A 23,146-nucleotide genomic window follows, 5' to 3' on the forward strand; every position below is an offset into this window, starting at 1 on the left:
AAAATATTAAATAAAAAGACTAACAATAGCACCAAAATGTATTAATACAAACTCATGAATAAGTTTCTTGTGAGACGGTCTCACGAATCTTTATCTATGAGACGAGTCAACTCTACCGATATTCACAATAAAAAGTAATACTCTTAGCATAAAAAAATAATATTTTTTCATAGATGAACCAAATAAGAGATCCGTATCACAAAATACTACCCGTAAGACCGTCTCATACAGAATTTTGCCTAAACTCAAATTTAATAACATAGATTAATTGATTTTGAATTTTAACGTATTTACATAAGTAAGAGTATTGTGGAAAAAAAGAATACATAATTTTGATATTTAAAACATTTTGGACTCATGGATCCGAAGAGGTGGAAGCGTGTGGTTTGATTTGACGATGGCTTTAAAACGACATCGTGTGCGGTCAAAGAAGTACCACCTCTTGGTACTAACCACCAGCCACTCGATGACAAAAACAACCCTCACCAAAATAATCGAAACCATACACGTGTCTCAGAACTAAAATTCTAAAATTAAGTTTAAAATTTCATTCGTCTGTCATCAATCTTTCCATCACAGACGTGTGTCCATAACACAAAAACGTCAATGAAATTCTATGCAAAGAAAATGAATTTCTTTGGCGTATAAATGGAGTCCAGCTATTTTCTCTCTCTAAAGATCCCTCAATTCTCTCTCTTCATCCATCTCTGACCGAGATGTCATTGAGAAGATCTTTCCTCCCACGAAGAATCATCCATCGGTCCTTCACACTCTCCAAATCTTGCAAAGAATCCAAGGTCCCGGAAATCAAATTTATTTGCGATTTGGATAGCGGTATTCGCCGGGAAGAGGGCGGAAAAGAGGAAGGAATTGGTAGTGATAATGGAAACGGGCAGCATCAGCAAGACGGTGTGGCTTGTGGTGAATTGGATCGTTCGGACTCCCCTACGTGGGCGAGTATGTTGCCGGAGCTTCTGGGGGAAATAATACAGAGGGTGGAAGCGAGTGAAGACAAATGGCCGCAGCGTCAAAACGTCGTCGCATTCGGATGCGTTTGTAAACGGTGGAGAGAAGCCACCAAAGACGTGGTGGAAAAGGCCTCTGTACATCACCCCGGGAAAATTACCTTCCCTTCCTCCCTAAAAAAGGTCCTTTATTTTTACTTTGATATTTGCATAGACTTGTATAGTTTGTGCGTGTGATCTGAGTAGTCCTGGATATATGCACATTCGGAATGGTATATTAGTGGGAAATCGATATCAATAATGAGGATTGGCTGATTGCTCGCAAAAGTGTTGTTAAATTTAAAACCGGAATGCATATGTTGATCACATCATGGGGGTTTAATTCCTTTATTGAAATCTTATGACTAAATTGTACCATTGATTGTGTGCTGAGAATCTCTCAAATTTTCTTTTGGGCGTTCTTAGTAAATTTTTTGCATAACTGCAGCCAGGGCCGCGAGACTCTCCGCTTCAATGTATCATAAAACGTGACAAGAAGAATGCAACATTTTACCTTTATCTGGCTCTTTCACCATGTAAGTAGGATTTATTTTTTGAAGATAACCTGCTGAGTGATTTGAGGCGCTTTCTTGTTATAAATTGCTATTTACAATCAGTTAACTGGGAATTTTGAGTGAATATAACTTTGACTTTCATATTAAGGGTATCAAAAAATGTTTTTACTATAGTTCGTTTACATAATTTTTTTCAAATTATTTTCGATATTTAATCAAGCTACAGAGCCATAATTTTTTAAAATCGTGAAGTCAACTCCGCTTAGATTGGTATACCTATCCTCTGTACCTATCTCAGATTTATTGGTCAATAATTCAATTTCTTGAACCTAATACAACAAAATCCACATCATTCAAGTTCTCATAGTCAATAAATTTTTGAAGTGAATTTGTAAGAAAATATTACTATTTTTGTAATTTTTCAAAATTTCTTCACTACTTGTAGATTGTAAAATAACTAAATAAACTTGCTATGTCCAAGTATTCGGTGGGTTCTTCGGAATTTATGCATCAACTATTTTTGTCGGTACATCAAAGCTTGCCAGCTGGTCCTAGCTTAGCAAGTTTCCGATGCTGGTATCACATTAAAGGAAATCGACAATTGGATTGCGTAAGGCACAATCCAACCATTATCTAGGTTCAGAAACATGCTCCAAGTGAATAGAATCGTATTATGGATATCACTAGCATTTAAATATCTATATAGATGGTTGTTCCAATACTTATTGTACTAAACGCTTAAAATCCTTGATAGCTATAAATTGATTATCTAAGTCAAAGGTGTCTAGACTAGAGATTCATTCCTCATTGCCTCTTTTTTTAATCTAGTTATTGTCTTTGATTTTTTGCTGCTGCGATTTTTTAAGAGCTGATGTTTTCATGCTTGTTTGTTGCAGCATTTACAGACAAAGGCAAGTTTCTCTTAGCAGCACGACGCTATAGAAATGGTGCCCACACTGAGTACATTATATCCCTGGATGCTGATGATCTATCTCAAGGTAGTAAAGCCTATGTTGGAAAATTAAGGTTAGAATGCCTAACTTACAGTTTTGAACTGTCTAAGTTTTTCTATGATGTAGCTAGGTTGATTCTTGATTGTTTCTGCAATTAAAGGGAACAAAATCCACTTCTTCTTTTTGATTAAAAAAAAGCTAGCTTGTTTTCCTTTGCATGATTGTCAGGTCGTGTATACAAACTTTCATTTGACAGGATGCATCAATATTTCTATTGGGTAATTCGACTGACATCAATTCATATATGTATGTTGCTTATCTTGGCTGTGATGGATGGAAACATCCAATATTTTGGGTCACATAGTTCTAAATTGCCAAATATGAGAGTAGGCTTAGATTATTGTATGATGATTAAAAGAGAAGTGGGGACAATGGAAGAGGATTACGTTATGGCTCTTTTTACTTGAAGCCTCATCTTTCTATGGAATAGGAGCTTTAACCTGTGCGATGACATTAAATTCTACTTAAGAACAACCCTGTTGAGCCATTCTTGGAGAGTGAAGGGGATTAGGGTGAGGCTGGCAAATATGTAATCTCATGTAGCTTGAAAAATTCTAGAAAACTGTTTTTGAATTAAACGGCCGTGACACCGCTATGTCAAACAAAAATGACGCCATAAACAATGTCAGTACTGATTAATCCTTGGTGGCTTCATATTTGCATAAATATCTTCTGATGGTACTTACGTAAAGTTAATAGAAATTGAGAAAAGGGTAGGCATAGAACCGTTAGATACCTTTCAGGGAGGATTGAGGAAGTAATTTCATTTCCAATGAAAATAGTTTTGAGGATGAAATCTTTGTTACCTTGAAGTAGTTTTCATGCTCATTTAAACTAGTTTTGAGAGTGATTAGTGAAGTATTTATGGCCCCTATGTCAGAGTGCATTTTAAAATGAAAATACCCGGATCACTTGTTATTGGGAAGATATAATCTTTGCTTTTCCTTTGTCATCTTGTCCGCATAATTATAGAAATTCTCTCCCCTACTTGTACAAAAAAATTACTGTTCTTCCTTCCCCCTGTCTCAGTTGCGGCGAACAAATACACTTCATTTTCACCCTAATTGGTTCTTCCCAATCAAATAGAAGTTCTTGGACGGTATTTCAATCCTTCCTAACCATAACAATAACTTTGAGGCTTAAGGGGGGTTGGTTAATAAAACCATTGACGATGCGATGTGGGCTTTGAACTGGATGTTGTTGAGATGGAGAAAACTAGCTAGTTGAATTGTATTTGAAATTTTCTAGAAAATTGATGGTGTGGATTTATAAAGAAGTTGTAGAAGGTCGACTTGGTAATTTCATCTTTTGTGGAAGATTGCACAGAAATAAGAGGCATTTTGTGGCTGAGAGCGCAGTGATTCTGCAGTTGTGTCATATGTGGCAAAACGATGCTAGAGTGGCTGTTGGTGAGGTTGGGAGACAGCAGCTTTGGTGATCGTTAAGTAGCTGTGGTTGTACCTAATATCACTTAACCAGTTCTATCCGCATTGAATGTCACTCTTGAAGGACTTTTAAACTATTCTCTGTTTCTTCTATATTTTTCGGCTTACCTGTGCCATCTCATGTATCTGAAGTACCAAAATTTGTGTCACAGGTCAGATTTCCTTGGCACCAATTTCACGATCTATGACAGCCAACCACCGCACAGCGGAGCAAAGCCGTCAAGTAGCAGAGCTGGCCGCCGTTTTGCAAGCAAGCAGATAAGTCCCCAAGTCCCAGCTGGTAACTTCGAAATCGGGCATGTGTCATATAAGTTCAATCTCTTGAAGTCAAGAGGTCCTAGGAGGATGGCGTGCTCCCTTAAATGCCCATTTTTGGAGGAGTCAACCGACAATAATGAAAACGTTGTTAAAGCAAAGAAGCCAGAGCCCTATTCTCCAGAACTCACAGTTTTGAAAAACAAAGCCCCGCGATGGCATGAACATTTGGAATGCTGGTGCTTGAATTTCCATGGAAGAGTGACTGTCGCATCGGTCAAGAATTTTCAACTCGTTGCTACTATGGATCAAAGTCAGCCTGGAGGAAAGGGTGATGAGGAGACGGTGCTGCTTCAGTTTGGGAAAGTTGGTGATGACACTTTCACAATGGATTATAGGCAGCCTCTATCAGCTTTCCAGGCCTTCGCTATTTGTCTGACCAGTTTTGGGACAAAACTTGCATGCGAGTAATATAAGATTTTTGAGGCTAAAACCGCTAATGAGTTGAAGATTGTTGCTTACTCGTGCCCTTGTTCGATTGATGAAAGTATGGCGTGTACATTAGTAATCTTGTTATGTGGATGGATTGTTGCATCATTTCATTTTGAATCAATGGATTGTTTTGAGTTGACAATAGTAGAATTTACTATCTTGGGGATTCAAAACAGCTTGTGATGTAAATTTGGCTGATACAATAATATTGTAATTTTCATGAAGTGTAAGTTTTATGGATAACATATAAGCAAGTTGCAGATATTTTGTATGGACGGCAAAACTTGACATATAAGATTGCCTGGACACATTCAATGTTAAGAATTAAGATTACTTGACGTTTTGGAGATCGTTGAATTTTTTTAATTTAAAATAGAGTCATATGAATAAGAATTGGGTGTTTTCGATTGTTGCTTATCGAATTCGAATCGAATTTGAATTCACAATGTTTTCGATTCTTATTCACCATATTTTGTTTGTTTGTTCGCGAATAGTAATATTTTATTAATATAATATAATTATATGTTCAAATAAATTATATATCATTATTTGATTTTTTTTAAAAAAATCAATTATAAATATAATCTCATTTCACAAGAGATATACTCGGTTCAGTATTAAATTTTTTGTGTGCCTCTCAGTTCAGTACCAGTGACATTAGATACGGATTGATGAGTTATAATTTCAATTATGAAACCATTCGGTTTAGTTCAAGATGTGTGGCTTCAATTTTTTTTTATTATTATCTATCTTTAGTGTACATTTATTAAAGATTTTATTTAGTAGGTAGTTGGATGGATATCTAATGGCCATACGAAGTAATTTCCCAATGAAGGGCACTCCAAATTGTACTAATCCACTATTATTTAAACTATCACATAAATAAATTTTATGATGCATTTTCCGATAATATAATGCCATTTTTTTTTCGTTTTTAGGATTAATTCGAGAATCAGATATATACTAAAATGTATTAAATTAAGTTTGGAGTCTCCTGGAAAACACAATGAACATGTCAGGGAGAGTTTTGAATATTTCGATTATATTGATGTTGATAAGGTTGAAATGATTGACTTGTAGGGATGTATGGAAGAGCTCGAATTCAAAAACAAAAAGTCTATCAGACTCTGACACAAAGTTGGAAATATTATTAATGAAGACAAATATCTGAAAAATTATTCGAATGTGTTGAATCTTATAAACTATATTGAAATGTTGATGATTTTGACAACAACGAGTATGATTTGTATAAAATGATTGGTTAGTTGATGCATTTGTTGGCCATTATATAGAACCAATGGAAGGACAATTGTTTGTCCATGGAACAAAAAAATACAGATGTTCTGATTCATAAGATGAAGTAATATGAGAGTGAAGAAGATATGTTGCAGACAGTGACAAATGAAGTTAAAAATTATATTTTGTTTGATCCAAAGAAGGATTCCTAAAACTCAGATTTGAAATTTGGTTTAGTTTTTAGCTCGAGAGAGAAGCAAAGTTCACAATTGAAAGTTAGCATGGACGAAAGCATCGATTGGAACTTGCAGGGGAGCAGGGGCGGAGCTAGGTTTGTAAGTCAGTGTAGGCGACAATATATTATTATTAATAAAGCAAAACAAAAGTTAATCATAAAAAATTACAAAATAATTACCTTACAATTGTTCTTTTCGAGTCTTCATATTTTGAAACCTCTTTACGATAGCTTCATTATCAATTGTTAGGAATATCTCTTTCTCTACATAGACAATGAGACTATCATTCATCCAATCATCACTCATTCGACTGCGCAACCTGTCTTTCACAATTTTCATGGCAGAAAACACTCTCTCTACACTCGCAGTCGCAACTGGTAGAATTAATGCAAATGTCAAAAGCTTATAAACCAGCGGATACACCATATTTTTCTTTGACATAACTAACTTCTCTGAAAGATCACCAAGTCCTTTTAATCCTTGAAATGCTTTGTTAAAACGCATATCACATATATAAGTTTCAAGTTGATCATCAAGCATAAGGAGATCAAATCTTGAGAAATCTTGTGGATAAAACTCAGCTAGTTGCATCAATTTTTTCTTGTCAAAAGCCACAAAAGAGTTTTGTGGACACAAACAAGCTACACAAAGTAGTAACTCTATACCTGCCTCTGAGAAACGATGATTTAACTCTTGAAGCTGTATATCAATAACACCATAGAATAAATCCACACGATAGTGATGCAAATTTGTCACTTCTGGTCGATTACGATGGGGACGACCACGTGGTGCCCAACGTGTGAACATATCATCCATTTTGAGAATACCAATGTAATGTTGCTCGCAAAAATGGTAAACCTTTTCCAAAAATGAATCCCAACCTTCATCTCTAATCATTTGCAGTCGGTGTTTGCATACTTGTACCAAATCCATTGCATTCACAATATCCTGATCTTTTTTTTTTGCAATGCCGTCGACAATTCACTCGAAATTGCTAAGACATGTTTCATCAAGTGTAGATTGAATGCAAAATCAAATGAAAGTATTGACTCCAATAAATTAAATGCCTCAGTTTTTTGATCAGGAGAACTAGAATCATCTTCTGAAATTATTTCAAGCACATCACTCACAGCAGAGAACATGGAAATTAAGCTGATCAAAGAACTATAATGTGAGCCCCAACGTGTATCCCCAGCACGTTGGAGGCTAGTTTCTTGATTAAGTCCCCGACCACTTGAAATATCACCCCTCTCCAATGCCTCAACGATAAAATCTGAATGTTTCTCTCGAAGAATATCAGAACGTTTGCAAGATGCTCCAACAACATTTACCACATCACCAACAACACGAAAAAAATTAGAAATCGGAAGATTTTTCTTGGCAACAGCTATCAGAGCTAGTTGAAGTTGATGGACAAAACAATGTATGTAAAAAGCACATGGGTTCTCTTTTAAAATGAGTGCTTTTAGACCATTAAATTTACCCTGCATATTACTTGCTCCATCAAAACCTTGTCCTCTCAACTTAGACATGCTCAAATTATATCTAGAGAACATCTTATCAATGGCAGCCTTAAGTGATAATGCTGTAGTACTAGCAACATGTTCAATCCCGACAAAGCGTTCATTTACATGCCCACTACTATCTACATAACGGATAACAACCGACATTTGCTCCTTTGTTGACACATCACGAGATTCATCAACTAAAATAGAGAACAATGAATCACCAACATCTCTAATAATAACATTAACCGTTTCAATGGCACAAGCATTCACTATTTCTTTCTGAATATCAGGTGATGTTAACTTGCAATTTTTAGGAGCATTTTTCAATATCACATCATCAATCTCTTTGTTATGAGCACCTAAAAATTCCAGTTGGACAAGAAAATTACCTGGATTAAGTGAACTTTCAGTTTCATCGTGACCCCGAAATGAAAGCCCTTGTCGCAACAAAACTCTAATACAGTCAATTGAAGCATTGAGACGAATACGATAATCATTCCGCATTTGCCTTGACTGTTTGTGCAAAACCGATTGAATGTGCTCATCTTGATTCATCAAAGCTTCACAATCCATTCGAGCTTTATGATGTTCACTGTCATGTTGACCAACATGGATATTTAATCTATCTTTACATTTCCAATTTGTAAATCCTTCACTAACAAAAGTCTCTCCTCCGGCTTGTTTTCCCTTAGCTGTCTTGAAGAGATAGCAATACAAACAATACGCAGCATCTTTTTCTATACTATATTCCAACCAATCACCAAATTCCTTGAACCACGAAGGATTGAACCGTCTACATTGGCTTACTCCAAATTTTCGTTTGGGGAATTCATAGCCTGAAGATTGACATGGACCTTTTTGCAAATATGCCCTTCGTACTTGATCTCTAATGTTACCATTATAATCACAAATTGGAGTTCTTAGTCCAGGATCTGTCGGTAACTGTGAGAAATCAAATTCTTCAACTCTAACATTTTCAATTTTTTGTTCTTCTGGTTCTGGATCTTTTCTTTTAAAAAATCTATGCATTGTAGATTTATTGATTTTCTGATAAAACAATTTCAAGAATAAAATAACACAAAATCAATAATTCCTCAAAGCACAAACTGGTTCAAGTCGTTCGACAAATAAAGGCTGAAATCGAGTCAAATAATTACCAAAAACGAAGCTAACCTGAGCTATGACGGTCTCGAGGTGAGTAGCGGCGGAAGTTCGCCGGAAACTTGCCGGAAATCGCCTGAAATCTTGCTACAGTAGCTGAAAAGGAGCTGGAATAATTTACGATTTCAATACCTCAACAAACTAATACAAAACTACCAAGAATCCAAGCCGAAAGTCCCGAAACCTTACCTGAATTTGGAACAAGAACTCACGCCGATAAAGCTCTGAACCAGCTGGAATAGAGAATGTTCTTCTTCGATTATTGTGCTGCTGGGTCGCCGGTGGTGTGGGCTAGCTTTGGCGCTGTCGGAGCTCCAGTCGGGACTGCAGCGGCGACAGGCGCAGGTGACTCGGAAAAAGGGACTGCAGCGGCGATGGGAAACAGATTGAACCAGAATGAGTAATGACAATTGGCAAATGACTTCACGTCATTTTCATTTCTTTTTTAAAACATTGGGCTGGGCTTTAATTTAATTTATTTTGGACCATATATACAAATTTTTTTTTTTGGCCCAGTGTGGGCAGCAGCCCACACTGGGCTGCAGCAAGCTCCGCCTCTGCAGGGGAGGGGATGCAAATTTGAAATGAATAATGGATGAATGGTTTAGGGCATGTGTATTGGCCATTTCTAGCTCTTTATATATCGTTGCTCCGTTAATTTAACTCCAAAGTGATGAAATGACCAAGCTGAAAAAATCAAGAAAATGTGGGATTAAATGGGGTCAACAATTTTGTTTGGGAATGAACCGAGAAACACATAAAAGATTGACAAAAATTTATGTGAGATAGTTTCACGAGTTGTATTTTGTGAGATAGATATTTTTTTTGGGTCATTCATGAAAAAATATTATTTTTTATGTTATTAGTGTTACTTTTTATTGTAAATATCAGAAGAATTGACTCGTCTCACTGATAAAGAATCGTAAAATCGTCTCACACCATACCTATTATAAAAGATGCGAGAGTTTTTCCCATTTCAGGAGTATTACGTGTCCCTTTTTAGTAGAAAGCACGAAAGTTGGGTCAACCAAATAATTACGCAATACGTATAATCTCTGTTGGGCATCGTAATCCTCATTGATGATGCCTTGAATTCTTACTCCTCCCAATGTCACGCCGGTATCACACGACGGAGCTCGGTTGCATCGCCGGCGAAGATTTGTCTGATCTCGGTGCCGGAAAGGAAGGCTGGCTTGTGGAGAATGCCAACCTCCTTGTTTCCCTGGATACTCGCTCGCTCGCACTAGCTAACCGCTCTTTGATCCTCCTCATCCACTGGTCAAATTCAAGAGACGGTAGACCCGATCCGGATAAAAACCGGACGGTCAAGATTCTGCCCGATCTCTCCCCCATCGAGGCGGAATACATCTCGGCCGTCCAGTGTCTCGTTTTCGATGATGATACTAAAGTCCTCGCCGTCGGCACCTCGTGCGGTTACCTATTGATTTATGCGTTCAGCGGTCATCTCATTCATAGACAGGTGAACAATGTTGTTTTTTTTTCCTGTTTTTGCGCGCAAGGCGTTGGATCTGTGTGTGGTTGAAAAGGGTTACAAGTTAATTTTTTCATTGGGTAGCCATTTTTTGGATTCGATTGAGTAAAGATTGTGCCTTTATCGTGAAATCTATGTGTAATTGAAAAGGGTTACAAGTTATTTTTGAATTGGGTAGCCATTTTTTGGATTCGATTGAGTAAAGATTGTGCCTTTATCGTGAAACTTCCATTGGCCAGAGGATAAATTTGTCAAGGAAATGAGTGGAAATATCGACACTAATCCGTTATTCTCATTTCTCGACACCGGATTGTTAAGTCGTCTAACAAATAATAGGAAAAAATGACACTCAAACTTGGCAGAATTCTGAAATGGAACCGTTTTGCACATTTCTACGCAAACGGTAGCCCTATAGACTTAGGCTAATTGATTGGAGAATCACCCTTGTGCTTGCAGGTTCACGATCTTTGAACATACTACAGAGTTAAGAAGTATTTCCTTATACATATGTGATTAAATCTCTCTATACCCATTCCTTCCGTTGAGCTTGATTATTATTACATGTGTATCGAGGGTAATTCATAGTTTGTATTGCTAAAAATCAGTTCTCACAACATAAATAACTATTTTAGGTGTTTAATTGTGTTTATTGAGTTATATTTTAAGGACAAGTTGTCCGAAAAAACTTTGCCTTAACCCACTTGTTGAAACTTGACCCAAGTAATGTGGAAATGATGACCCCACAAGTGTTCTGATTGAAAAGCTACTAGTATATAACTAGGGCTTTTTGGTTTCTGTTTTGTGCAAATTTGATTTGTCCCTCAAAGTTTAGCATTAAAAAGATATATCTGAAATAATCGATGCCTTTTTTTGCAGTTTATAAATTCTGGAAGGATTATTAAGTTAAGGGTGCGCGGGACTAAACAAGATCTTATGCATGATGCATCTTCGGAGGAAGTTTGTGTTGTAATGCCTGGTGTGATTGCTCGTTTTGAAGGATCTGATATTAAGGTGAGCATATTAAAGATCCAGATATATTGTGCTACAAAGCATTGTACAACTCCTCATCAATCTGTATGAAATGCTTACAGCTGTTATTTTGTGGTGGTTTCTTTTTATCCAATTTTTGTGAGTTTTATTTAATTTATCTGTCTTTCATGAAATGAAGAATTTGCTTCAACGGTGGTTTCAAGGAGCACATTCTCGGTTTTGGGATCAGGACTCGGATGATGGAAGTTCAGAGGATTCCAGAACTGTTGCAAGACTTCCTTACCATCTATGGAATGTTAGCAAGTATGGATTATGTGCTGATGCTGCTATAACTGGGGTCATGCCCCCACCTTTGATGGAAATTCAGGTGGTTACTGTTTTAAATTGCATATTTTACTCAATCTTGATTTTGATTGTTCCAGAATGATTTTCAGGTCTTTGGTAACTATAGTAAAGTATTACTAAAATTTAATGCCCTTCATATTCACTTTCTTCCACAAGCTCTTTACAGGTTAAAAGTCGTTCTTCGTTCTTCGTATTTCCTGTAATCATGTTTTTGTTCTAGTGACTTTGGGAAGCTTTCTGAATTTATTCTGGTATTTGAATTCAGCTGATTTTATTGTTGGGCAGTCAAGTCAACGCTACTACTGTGCTGTCACTATTGGAGATGATGCCGTCATTTCAGCATTTAGGTTAGTCTGGTGGAATTTTTTCTCATATGGTACACTCGATAGAATTTTTTCCCATATACAGTTAGTGACGGTTGATTTTTTATTTTTTTAAGACTTTCGGCGGACAAGAGTAGATCAATGGTTGGAGCTATCTTGTCTAAAGTTGTACCTGCAACATTTTCCACGATAGCTTCACTTTCAAAATTGATCTGGCGGAGTGAAGAAAAGCCAACTAAAAAGCCAGAAGCAAAATCTCAACCATTTGCCCGATGTGAGAATTGATTCTAGATTTTGGGGTTACTTTTCAGTTACTTCATCCTGGAATTACCAACAATTATTATTTTCTCGTGACAGCATCCCCTCTGACTTGTTTGAAGGATCACCCAAGGAAGGGTGAGAAACTCACATTATCACCTAGTGGTACTCTGGCTGCAGTAACCGATTCGCTTGGCCGTATTTTGCTCTTAGACACGCAGGCACTGGTCGTCGTTCGCTTATGGAAGGTTCTCTGGCTGTACTCATGTTTTTCGTTACGTCTGCAGTTCAAGCGTTTACATACTGGAATCTTTATATATATAATAGATTTTTGACAAAATCAAATGTCAAATTTTGAACTTAATTTCAGTTTCAAGCCTTAGTTCTTTACTACTGGCCTCTAAATTTGTTTTTGTTTCATACTACTTTTCTGTCGCAGGGATATCGTGAAGCAAGCTGCTTATTTGTGGAGATGCTTGCAAGTAAAGATACTGCAGCTTCACGAACTGCGAGTTATGAATATTCGAAAAGTGATTATTGTCTCTGTTTGGCCATCCACGCACCTCGGAAAGGAATAGTTGAGGTGTTTTTCTCTTGCATGCTGCATCCTCCCAAGAACCTCTTCTCCCTTCACTTCTCTCCTGCTTATACACTATATATATATATATATATATATATATATATATATATATATATATATATATATAGAGAGAGAGAGAGAGAGAGAGAGAGAGAGAGAGAGCTCTTCGACCATACTGAAGTATCTTTCATTTTTTGCTGTTTGTCATAGCCTTGAAAATGTGCATTCCTTCAAATTTATTTTTTCATCAAAATTTGCCATTAATACAGTGAACCTCTAAACGGCACTTCACCTGCACCCTATCCGCAGTAAATGCATCTCATAACTTATTCTTGTTTCATGGTGATAATCAGAACTATAATACTTGCAAGATCATTTTTGACTTAGATGGATGACAAGGTTTTACTTCCGCTTGTATTGGCACCGATTAACAAAACTTGTTCTCGTAGGTTTGGCAAATGAGGACTGGACCTCGGCTTCTGACCATTCCATGTCCTAAGGGCAGTAAAATACTACAACCCACTTACAGATTTACTTCAGCAATGTCATCTTCATCATCGTACGTGCCCTTGGAAGTTTTCTTTCTGAATGGAGACTCTTGTCAAATATCAGTTCTTAATCGATTCATTCATTGATCGAATTCTCTTTCCTGAACCTACATTTTACTTGCATATTCATGTATGTATAAAAGATCATTCAAGTTCATTACTTGTTCATCTTGTTATTTGTCTAATGATATGAATGGAAATTTTCCACATTAGCATATTAAAGAAAGTGAGCCTAAAAAGCTTAAGTCTGCCAAAATAGTGTAGGAATCAAACACGCTCTACTCAAATTTCAACCAATATACTCTTGAACTTGAGATCTGTTGTCATCCCTGTCCTAAATATACATCAATGGCTGATCCCACCCGTAGAAGTAAGAGATCAAGCATACAATTCGAAGAAGAATTAGAGAAACTATAAATGAAAAGGAATCTTAAAATTTGTTGGAGAATTTAATGCCGACAAAATTGAACGTCTCGCCTTTCTTGTATTTGATAGCAACTACATTATTTTGTACTCCAAGATTCAACGAAGATGGTATTTCTATAATTTGCTTTTAACTTCATTCATCATTTGGCATGGCTCCACCTCTCCTCTCCCTAGTCGTCCTCTGTTCTCTCATTCTCCTCCACCGACCACCGCTCTCTGCCGCAAACCTCCACGCATCAAGATCGATTTTCTGGTCAACTCCCATTTCAGAACCCACCTCGCTGTCCAACGCAGACACTCCTCCAACCACTTACTTCGAAGTTACAAACCCCATTTCACTTCCCAATACCCAACCCTGCTCGTACTTAGTTCTACAACATGAATTTGCATTCACTTACGGCAAGCCCCCTGTTTTTGCGAATTACACTCCTCCCTTGGATTGTCCTTCTCAGAACTTTTCAGGAATCGTTCTTGAATGGACAGCAACTTGCAAAGGCAGGCAATTTGATAGAATCTTTGGCGTTTGGCTTGGTGGGGTTGAGATACTTAGGAGCTGCACTGCTGAACCTAGGGCCACTGGCATTGTTTGGACAGTGAAGAAGGACATTACTAGGTACAATTCTTTGTTGATGAATAATCAGATTCTTGCTGTTTATATGGGAAATCTTGTTGATAGTACGTACACTGGTGTGTACCATGTCAATGTTTCTCTTCATTTCTATCCGACGGAAGAGGGTTCTGGTTATAGTGAGGTTGGCTCTGCTGAAATGGGTGATAAGTTTGGTTCTGGAGCCGATTTGATCCTACCCATTTCAAGAAATTTACCTTTAAACGATGGGTTGTGGTTTGAAATTGAAAATTCCACCAATGTAGTGTCCAAGGTGTTCAAAATACCCCAGAATGCATACAAGGCCGTGTTAGAGGTATATGTGTCGTATCATGAAAACGATGAATTTTGGTATGGAAATTTTCCGAATGAGTATATTTCTGCTAATAATCTCACTGGTGCAACTGGGAATGGACCATTTAGGGAGGTGCTTGTGAGCTTAGATAATGTGATCATTGGCGCAGTTTTCCCATTTACCGTGATCTACACCGGAGGCATAAATCCCCTCCTGTGGAGACCAATCACTGGAGTTGGTTCATTTGATCTCCCTTCTTATGATATTGAGATCACTCCTTTATTAGGAAAGATATTGGATGGAAATGCTCATGAATTTGTATTCAGCGTAACGAATGCTCTAAATGTTTGGTACATCGACGCAAATTTGCACATTTGGTTGGATAAGAAGAGTAAGAAAACACAAGGGAAGGTGATGAGGCACAATGCTTCACCACTTTCCATCTCTCTTCTTTCCAATTTCACAGGTCTTGATGGATTATTCATCACAAATGTTACTAGGTCGGTAATTTCAAGCGGATGGGTGAATTCTTCTCATGGATTGCTCATGACCAAATCACGACAGAGATTCGAATATACCAACACTATGGTGATAAAAAAGAATGGAAGTTTACAGATTTTGAATCAGGAAATACATTTCAATGGCAGTGTCAACACCAATATGCCATCTTCTATACAATCTACAAAATCTTTGAAGACCTATCGCCTTTACATGTATTTAGAGGACGTCGATAAAGGAAATGGGAGCTATGCTTCAGTGTCTAATGTCAATTTGGGTATCAATGAGAAGAAACATAAGGCTTCTAATTCTGGACTTTCTTCCACCAAGCTCAAGAATTCACAGAAGGCGCAGGGTTACATTCTTGTGAAGGGAAACTTGGTAGTGAGTGGATTAGGAAGCACCCAACAAAAGTATCATTCTGTTGGTGATAACTCATGCTACTTCAGGGATATCAGCAGCTCAAGTTACACCATTTTACATGACAAAGAGAGCAGTAGTTGCGCGGACAATGTATCCATGGAGACCACCTGTGCGCGGAAGGATTTTCTGGGGACTAAATTTCCTGGTGGTAGGAAGGGGCTCATTTGATTCTTCTTATTTCTTATGTCGTGTGACTGAAGATTTAGCTTGTTAATAGAGTACTTCTCCAATAATCTAATAAAGGACTCAACTCAAATTCGCCTAGAAGAAAAACAAAATTTACATTTTTGTTATAGTTAATTTTATCCAGTGACCAGAAGTGTTCTTTTAATATTTTACCTTTTTTTGTTAGATTTTAAAACTAAATAAAAAATTATATAATAATAATAATATATTCACTATTTTAGTATGATTTATGTGTAAGGAATGCATTACATGACAATAGCTTGTAATAATATATTGTATCGACTGGTCAACCTCTCCCGAAGTTGCGCCTAAACATTGTAAATTGCCCACAACTTTAGCACAATTACTTGCAAGTAATCGCACTCTCTAATTTATCAACAATTTTTTGAAATTTTAAAATAAAAGTCGTGTTATCTTTCTTGTGTAAGAGACGATCACACGGATCCATGAGACTGATCAACTCTGTCTGTATTTGACATAAAAATAATATTTTTGATATAAATAGTAATATTTTTCATGATTTATTCAAATAAAATATGTGTTTTATAAAATTCATAAAATTGACTCGTAAGACAGTTATATGTTTAGAAAGGTAAATCTTTTAAAAAAAATCTACCTTTCTAATTCTTTTGTACATATCCACTCAATATTAATTAATTAGTCAGTGAAGTTAATGCGGCCTTTACATGGTACCAAGAGTCACATGTATTAAATTTTTATTTTTATATATTGCGTTTATTTTTTAAAGTTGTGTTCGAATGATGATTAATAATTCGAACATATTTTAACAAAATTACATGCTTCGGGCATGCAGTTTTGGATCATTTTAAAACATTAATAACTTAGGACATCCACGTGAGTATGAGCTCATACAGAATTTTTTTTTATGTTCTTCACTCTGTGATATTATCGCTACTTTTTTAAAAAAAAAATGTTATTCAACCATCTATAATCCAAAAAACTCGAGCCATATTCAGATTTCTTAACAAAAATCTTCCTTATTTAAAATATTAATTACAAACAATTTTTCAAAATCATAACATTAAATTTTAAATAATATTAATTACAAAGAAAAAAAATTATAAAATAAAAAATTATATATATTAAATTTTATAATAATTTAATATTATTTTATTAGTTTTAAATGTTGTTCGGAGCGCTCCCTGCTTGCTAGAAACTCTCCGACGATGGGTTGAGTTGGGGATGCCTTCCTCGTCCGATCCCCACCTCAATTCTCGATTTTTTTAGTAGGAGATTCATTGTTTAATCTGTGTGAGAATTAAATCTTTATTGGATTCTCATACCTATTTCTATCTATTTGACTTGAAAATTTTTCTCTTGATTTTGCGGAGATTAAATTTTTACTATAGTCCTTGTCAACGATTCAAATAATTTAGAAATGGTAACGAGATACAATGATTTCTCATCCTCATCCATGGCCACGTCTTTTAGTTGACCATTTAGATATATCTGAATTTATAAGGTAAATATTTCATTTGTTTGAATGGCTCTAGCAATGAGCATCCAAGAAATAAAGATTGTCTATCTTTTCAAGAAAACAAATAATGGCCCAATCTTCTTCTATAAGTACAACTCGAACTATTTGATTGAGACACAGCAAAATGCCTCTCCCTTCCTTCTTTACTCTCTCCTTTGTATTATTTTGCTCAATCTCTTGCATTGCTGAAGCTGTTGTGCCTCCTTCACAAACATTCAACTTTGTCAATGAAGGGGAATTCGGGCCTTATATAGTCGAATATGATGCAAATTATAGAGTTCTCTCCATGGCCAATTCCCCGTTCCAGCTAGCTTTCTACAACACGACACCTGGTGCATACACTTTGGCCTTACGAATGGGAACCACGCGATCCGAATCGCTTAGGCGTTGGGTTTGGGAGGCGAATCGTGGCAAGCCGGTCGGAGAGAATGCAACATTTTCTCTGGGGAGGGACGGAAATCTTGTGTTAGCGGAAGCCAATGGACGAGTGGTGTGGCAAACAAATACTGCCAACAAAAATGTAGTAGGTTTCAAGTTGTTGCCCAATGGTAACATGGTGCTACATGATTCTAAGGGTAAATTTATATGGCAAAGTTTTGACTCCCCCACGGACACTCTGCTAGTCGGCCAATCTCTTCGACTGAAAGGCCCGAACAAGCTCGTGAGCAGGCTTTCGGAAAAGGAGAACAAAAATGGGCCATATAGCTTAGTCTTGGAGCCCAAGAGATTCGCATTGTACTACAAGAGCGACAATTCTCCCACGCCCATGTTATATTTCGACTCTACGGATTATCTCTTTTTTGGTAATAATTCTATTGATGTTTTGACGTTCACTAGTGATCCCGAGACGGAGGATGCGTTTGCATATGAGTTGAAATTTGTGAGCCCAGACGGCCGAAACCGGATTTTATCCAGACCCAAATACAATAGCACATTATCGTTTCTACGACTTGGGATCGACGGAGGACTGAGGGCATTTACGTACTATGATCCCGTGGACTATCAGGCGTGGGAAGAAACGTTCACCCTTTTCCCTAGCGATTCTGGTGAAGAATGCCAAATACCAGACAGATGTGGCAAATTCGGGCTTTGCGAGGAAAGCCAATGCGTGGCCTGCCCATCTCCCAATGGATTGTTGGGCTGGAGCAAGACTTGTGCACCTCCAAAGTTGACAAGTTGTAAAGATATAAAGTACTATAAAATAGTAGGAGTTGACCATTTCTTGAGCAAATACACCGCTGGAACAGGCCCCACTAAGGAGTCGGATTGCCAGAAAAAATGTACATCGGACTGCAAGTGTGCGGGCTACTTCTTTAATCGGGCCGAGTCAAGGTGTTGGGTTGTGAACGACTTGATGACCCTCACGAAAGTCCATAATACATCACATGTGGGTTTCGTGAAGACTCCGAGCCGTTGATGCCACAATCGCTGAACCAATGGTTTTCTGGCTCGTTTGTTATGTTTTTTCATTTCTGAATTTAAGGTTGTTTCGTTTCCTCATATTTCGAACGTGACAAATTATGTAATAAATAAATTTTCGCATCTTTCTTGGCCTGTCAGTAAACTTTGAACTCATCATTATCATTACTCTAATAAATATGTGTTTGAGATTTATTTTATAAGAGGGGATTATTGAAATTTTACGTAATTTAAAAATGATTCGTTGATAATCTCAAAATTGATTCGTCGAAAAAAATAATGCAAAAGGCACTAGGCATGTCTAGGGGTGTAAACGAACCGAACACGTTCACAAACTTTTCGAGTCTGTTCGAATAATATTTGGTTCGATTCGAAATTATCGAATTCGAGCCGAACTCGAACATGTTCGAATATTTTTCGAATCGAATTCGAGCTAAAATTATATTGTTCGATTGTTCGCGAACCTTAGTATTATATTTAAAAAATAAGTAAAATATTATTATGTAAATATATATATATATATATATATATGAAAAGTTCGAATCAAGTTCGAACTCGAGCCTCAGTTCGAATCGAAAATAATAAAAGTTCGAATTTCGAATCGAGCTTCGAATATGTTTATTCGGATTCGAGCTCGAGCTCGAATACTGAAAATTTCTTAAAATTCGATTTGATTCGATTCGTTTACAGCCCTAGGCATGTATCTTAGATTGAATTTTCATTTGTTAAGTATAAGTTTGTTTGTTAAATAGAAACTCAAGGTATATTTTTTTAAAAAAATGTATGAAAAATGTAATTATTATAATTCTATTTTTTGTAGACAAAAGCATTATAATTTTCAATAAAATGCATCTGGATAAAATTATTTGTCTTTATCAATGTTAAGATATATATATATATATATATATATATATATATATATATATATATATGTATATATATATATATATATATATATGTATATATATATATATATATATATATATATTGTACACGCAAACTTAAATTGATGCCTTTTTACCGGCATATTGTGTCATGTAGTCTTTATTGTTGGATTACATGGATCCCACCTGATTTGATTACATGGTGCAAATTTACACGTATTTAACTATTTAAACGCATAAAATCAAAATAGAGTGGCAAATTTTGATAGAGTTCCGATATTAGAATAATACATGTGGACATTCAATATCCGAATTATGAAAATATAATGTGAAAAAACTTGTATTAGACGGTCTCACGGGTCATATTTTATGTGGCGAATATCTTATTTGAGTTATCCATGAAAAATTATTACTTTTTATGTTAAGAGAATTACTTTTATTGTGAATATTGGTAGGGTTGACCCGTCTGATTCGTGAGACCGTCTCACAAAATACCTACTCAAACCCAATTCTGTATCCGGGCTTAAACATGAGGCGTTAATAACAGTTCAATTACTTCCCAATACCGAGCCAGAAAAATGAAGTTATGAGAACGAAAAATATATTAAAAATTTCAGAAGAAACAAGTGCAAATTTTAAGAAGAGAAAAGTGAAGTAAAATAGTTACATCTAACATCCTACTCAGTAAAAATAAAAAAAATCGAGAGGGGAGGCCAACCGCACCCATCACGCCCCTTTGTCTCCGTCTGTATTTCTTCCACAATAATTCATCATGGCGATGGTGATGATTATCGATTATAAGGGCATATCAGAAACTCGTTTGGTTGAGTGAAAATTTTCAAATGTTTAATCCTTTTAAATCGAGAATTTTGAGGACCTAAGTCGTGTGTAAAATTTTCAGGATTCTGAGATGTTGGAATCGACAAGTCGCGGAAGTTAGACGTATGCTTTGCATTTAATCAGACATATGTCCAACATCCAGCTTAATATGGATAATACAGAGTTCCATTATGTGGAAAAGCGTCGGCGGCCATATATATATATATATTTTTTTTTTATGAAGCCGCCTTCTCTGACCAGTAACAGCCAGGTGGACATCTTCTAATATAGAATATATTTTTTTTAAACACGTGATAAAGCAAAATGATTTTTCTACGATCTTCTATAAGTATGCAACTCGATCTCTTTGATCCAGACACAGCAAAATGACTCTCCCTTCCTTCTTTACCCTGTCCTTTATATTATTATGCTCACTCTGTTGCATTGTTGAAGCTGTTGTGCCTCCTTCGCAAACGTTCAACTTTGTCAACGAAGGGGAGTTTGGACCTTATATAGTCGAATATGATGCATTTTATAGAGTTCTGTCCATAGCCAATTCCCCGTTCCAACTATGTTTCTACAACACGACGCCTGGTGCATACACTTTGGCCTTACGAATGGGCACCGTACGTTCAGAATCGCTGATGCGTTGGGTTTGGGAGGCGAATCGTGGCAATCCGGTCGGAGAGAATGCAACATTCTCGCTGGGGACGGACGGGAATCTTGTGTTAGCGGAAGCAAATGGGCAAGTGGTGTGGCAATCAAACACGGCCAATAAAAATGTTGTAGGTTTTAAATTGTTGCCTAATGGTAACATGGTGCTACATGATTCTAAGGGTGAATTTATATGGCAAAGTTTTGACTCCCCCACGGACACTCTCCTAGTGGGCCAATCTCTTCGACTGAAAAGCCCGAACAAGCTCGTGAGCAGGCTTTCGGAGAAGGAGAACAAAAATGGGCCATATAGCTTGGTCTTGGAGCCCAAGAGATTTGCATTGTATTACAAGAGCGAAAATTCTCCCACGCCCATGTTATATTTCGACTCTACAAACTATCTCTTTTTTGGTAATAATTCTATTGATGTTTTGACGTTCACTAGTGATCCCGAGACGGAGGATGCGTTTGCATATGAGTTGAAATTTGTGAGCCCGGATGGCCGAAACCGGATTTTATCCCGGCCCAAATACAATACCACGTTAACGTATCTCCGACTGGGGATCGACGGAGGGTTAAGGGCATTTACGTTCTACGCCCCAGTGGACTCTCAAGCATGGGAAGAAACATTCACTCTTTTCCCAAGAAATTCTGGTGAAGAATGCCAAATACCAGAAAGATGTGGGAATTTTGGGCTTTGTGAAGATAGCCAATGTGTGGCCTGCCCATCCCCCAATGGGCTTTTGGGTTGGAGCAAGACTTGTACGCCTCCAAAGATAGCATCTTGCAACAATGTAAAGTACTACAAAATAGAAGGGGTTGACCATTTCTTGAGCAAATACACCAGTGGAACAGGGACCACTAAGGAGTCGGATTGCCAGCAAAAATGTACATCGGACTGCAAGTGCGCGGGCTTTTTCTTTAATGGAGCGGAGTCCAGGTGCTGGGTTGTGTATGATTTAAAAACTCTCACCAAGGTGGACAACGCATCGCATGTGGGCTTTATAAAGACTCCGAGTAGCGTTATTCGAATAAAACAGGCTTGAATGAGAATTGAAACCTCTTGTTTTTTGTGGTTGGTTTGTTGTGAATTACAAATTATCTAATAAGTTTGTGTTTAATCTTAATTTATGATGCAATAATTAAAATATGATTATTGATATATCATATAATTTTAACTTTATTCCGTGAATAAGATTGTGAGTATGGAAAATTATCTAATAAGTTCGTGTCATATAGTAATTGTGATATCCTATAAGTAAAATTAGTTAGAAGTTCATATACATTTTGGTTCCTCGTTAATAATTTAAATTTGAATTAATCTAGAAATCGCGGGGTATGTTGCCGGTTAGTATGGATCTGTTGTCGTAAAATTCATCCAACGGAGACACGAAATTTGGTGCAAGCAGAGACAGATCTAGAAATTAAAGTTGAGGTGAGCTTGAACTTAATATAATAAGTTAATATATATATATATATATATATATATATATATATATATATATATATATATATATATATATATATATAAAAGATATTAATATGAAAATGGTTAGTAAAATGATCTTGATGATTTTTTTTTTTAAAAAAAACAATTGTTTCTAGCGTATTCGAAATAAGAGAGTTAATGTTCAAAAATGAAGTTTAATCAATATCATTATTCAAAATTTATATATTATTTAAATTAATATGTAACACGTGTAATATAAGACAATTTTCACTTAGATTCAAAATTTACATTTTAAAAAATTATTTTTAATATATTTTAAATGTACTTTCAAATTAAATTTTATTAAATAAAAAAATCGATAAAATAAATTTATATTTGCACCAAACCCCCTTGAAATATCTAAAATCTACGTTTATTCACTGTGAAAGTTAAATATGTATTCTAGATATTAATTTTTATGAGTTATTTACACCATTGTATCTTTAAAAAAATTAGACTGTGCTTAAATCTCTATATATATTTACGAAAAAAAATTAAAATTGGCTTGAATCTCTATAACTCCTTGTAAAAAAAAAAATGGGCTGGA

General features: G+C 36.3%; 7 protein-coding genes across 7 annotated transcripts; 5 read left to right on the top strand and 2 right to left on the bottom strand.

The window, feature by feature from the left end:
• The first annotated feature begins 628 nt into the window (after positions 1-628).
• LOC140812694 (tubby-like F-box protein 7) lies at positions 629-4,993 on the top strand. Its single transcript, XM_073171040.1, has 4 exons — positions 629-1,148; positions 1,453-1,540; positions 2,416-2,545; positions 4,130-4,993. The coding sequence occupies exons 1-4, from the start codon at positions 717-719 to the stop codon at positions 4,701-4,703; spliced, it is 1,224 nt and encodes a 407-aa protein (XP_073027141.1). The 5' UTR covers positions 629-716; the 3' UTR covers positions 4,704-4,993.
• Positions 4,994-6,376: 1,383 nt separating this feature from the next.
• LOC140811329 (uncharacterized) lies at positions 6,377-7,129 on the bottom strand. Its single transcript, XM_073169184.1, has one exon. It carries the CDS (start codon positions 7,127-7,129, stop codon positions 6,377-6,379), a length of 753 nt encoding a protein of 250 aa, XP_073025285.1.
• A 5-nt stretch (positions 7,130-7,134) lies between these two features.
• On the bottom strand, positions 7,135-8,603 carry LOC140811330 (uncharacterized). The gene is made up of 2 exons (XM_073169185.1): positions 8,559-8,603; positions 7,135-8,472 (listed from the first exon to the last, which is right to left on the bottom strand). Exons 1-2 carry the CDS (start codon positions 8,601-8,603, stop codon positions 7,135-7,137), a joined length of 1,383 nt encoding a protein of 460 aa, XP_073025286.1.
• A 1,285-nt stretch (positions 8,604-9,888) lies between these two features.
• LOC140811890 (uncharacterized) lies at positions 9,889-13,619 on the top strand. The gene is made up of 8 exons (XM_073170012.1): positions 9,889-10,345; positions 11,234-11,368; positions 11,526-11,714; positions 11,978-12,039; positions 12,132-12,289; positions 12,373-12,521; positions 12,713-12,856; positions 13,303-13,619. Exons 1-8 carry the CDS (start codon positions 9,974-9,976, stop codon positions 13,486-13,488), a joined length of 1,395 nt encoding a protein of 464 aa, XP_073026113.1. The 5' UTR covers positions 9,889-9,973; the 3' UTR covers positions 13,489-13,619.
• Positions 13,620-13,782: 163 nt separating this feature from the next.
• On the top strand, positions 13,783-15,936 carry LOC140811889 (peptide-N4-(N-acetyl-beta-glucosaminyl)asparagine amidase A). Its single transcript, XM_073170011.1, has one exon. The coding sequence runs from the start codon at positions 13,977-13,979 to the stop codon at positions 15,816-15,818; it is 1,842 nt and encodes a 613-aa protein (XP_073026112.1). The 5' UTR covers positions 13,783-13,976; the 3' UTR covers positions 15,819-15,936.
• Positions 15,937-17,365: 1,429 nt separating this feature from the next.
• Positions 17,366-18,878, top strand: LOC140813218 (epidermis-specific secreted glycoprotein EP1-like). Its single transcript, XM_073171704.1, has one exon. The coding sequence runs from the start codon at positions 17,459-17,461 to the stop codon at positions 18,749-18,751; it is 1,293 nt and encodes a 430-aa protein (XP_073027805.1). The 5' UTR covers positions 17,366-17,458; the 3' UTR covers positions 18,752-18,878.
• Positions 18,879-20,812: 1,934 nt separating this feature from the next.
• LOC140813125 (epidermis-specific secreted glycoprotein EP1-like) lies at positions 20,813-22,293 on the top strand. The gene has a single exon (XM_073171561.1). It carries the CDS (start codon positions 20,843-20,845, stop codon positions 22,154-22,156), a length of 1,314 nt encoding a protein of 437 aa, XP_073027662.1. The 5' UTR covers positions 20,813-20,842; the 3' UTR covers positions 22,157-22,293.
• Positions 22,294-23,146: the final 853 nt, after the last annotated feature.

This window comes from Primulina eburnea, chromosome 14 (genome assembly GCF_022965805.1).
Source record: "Primulina eburnea isolate SZY01 chromosome 14, ASM2296580v1, whole genome shotgun sequence".
NCBI classification, from domain to species: Eukaryota; Viridiplantae; Streptophyta; class Magnoliopsida; order Lamiales; family Gesneriaceae; genus Primulina; species Primulina eburnea.

Bases quoted from the DNA above. Each gene is read 5' to 3' on its own strand.
- LOC140812694 (XM_073171040.1), top strand. From the start codon at position 717: ATGTCATTGAGAAGATCTTTCCTCCCACGAAGAATCATCCATCGGTCC. The intron at 1,149-1,452 runs GTCCTTTATTTT...GCATAACTGCAG, and splicing joins TCCCTTCCTCCCTAAAAAAG to CCAGGGCCGCGAGACTCTCC. The intron at 1,541-2,415 runs GTAAGTAGGATT...TGTTTGTTGCAG, and splicing joins TTATCTGGCTCTTTCACCAT to CATTTACAGACAAAGGCAAG.
- LOC140813125 (XM_073171561.1), top strand. From the start codon at position 20,843: ATGACTCTCCCTTCCTTCTTTACCCTGTCCTTTATATTATTATGCTCA.
- LOC140811889 (XM_073170011.1), top strand. From the start codon at position 13,977: ATGGCTCCACCTCTCCTCTCCCTAGTCGTCCTCTGTTCTCTCATTCTC.
- LOC140811329 (XM_073169184.1), bottom strand. From the start codon at position 7,129: ATGGATTTGGTACAAGTATGCAAACACCGACTGCAAATGATTAGAGAT.
- LOC140813218 (XM_073171704.1), top strand. From the start codon at position 17,459: ATGCCTCTCCCTTCCTTCTTTACTCTCTCCTTTGTATTATTTTGCTCA.
- LOC140811890 (XM_073170012.1), top strand. From the start codon at position 9,974: ATGTCACGCCGGTATCACACGACGGAGCTCGGTTGCATCGCCGGCGAA. The intron at 12,040-12,131 runs GTTAGTCTGGTG...TATTTTTTTAAG, and splicing joins GCCGTCATTTCAGCATTTAG to ACTTTCGGCGGACAAGAGTA. The intron at 12,857-13,302 runs GTGTTTTTCTCT...TTGTTCTCGTAG, and splicing joins CTCGGAAAGGAATAGTTGAG to GTTTGGCAAATGAGGACTGG.
- LOC140811330 (XM_073169185.1), bottom strand. From the start codon at position 8,603: ATGGTAACATTAGAGATCAAGTACGAAGGGCATATTTGCAAAAAG. The intron at 8,473-8,558 runs GTCCATGTCAAT...TCGTGGTTCAAG, and splicing joins AAGGGCATATTTGCAAAAAG to GAATTTGGTGATTGGTTGGA.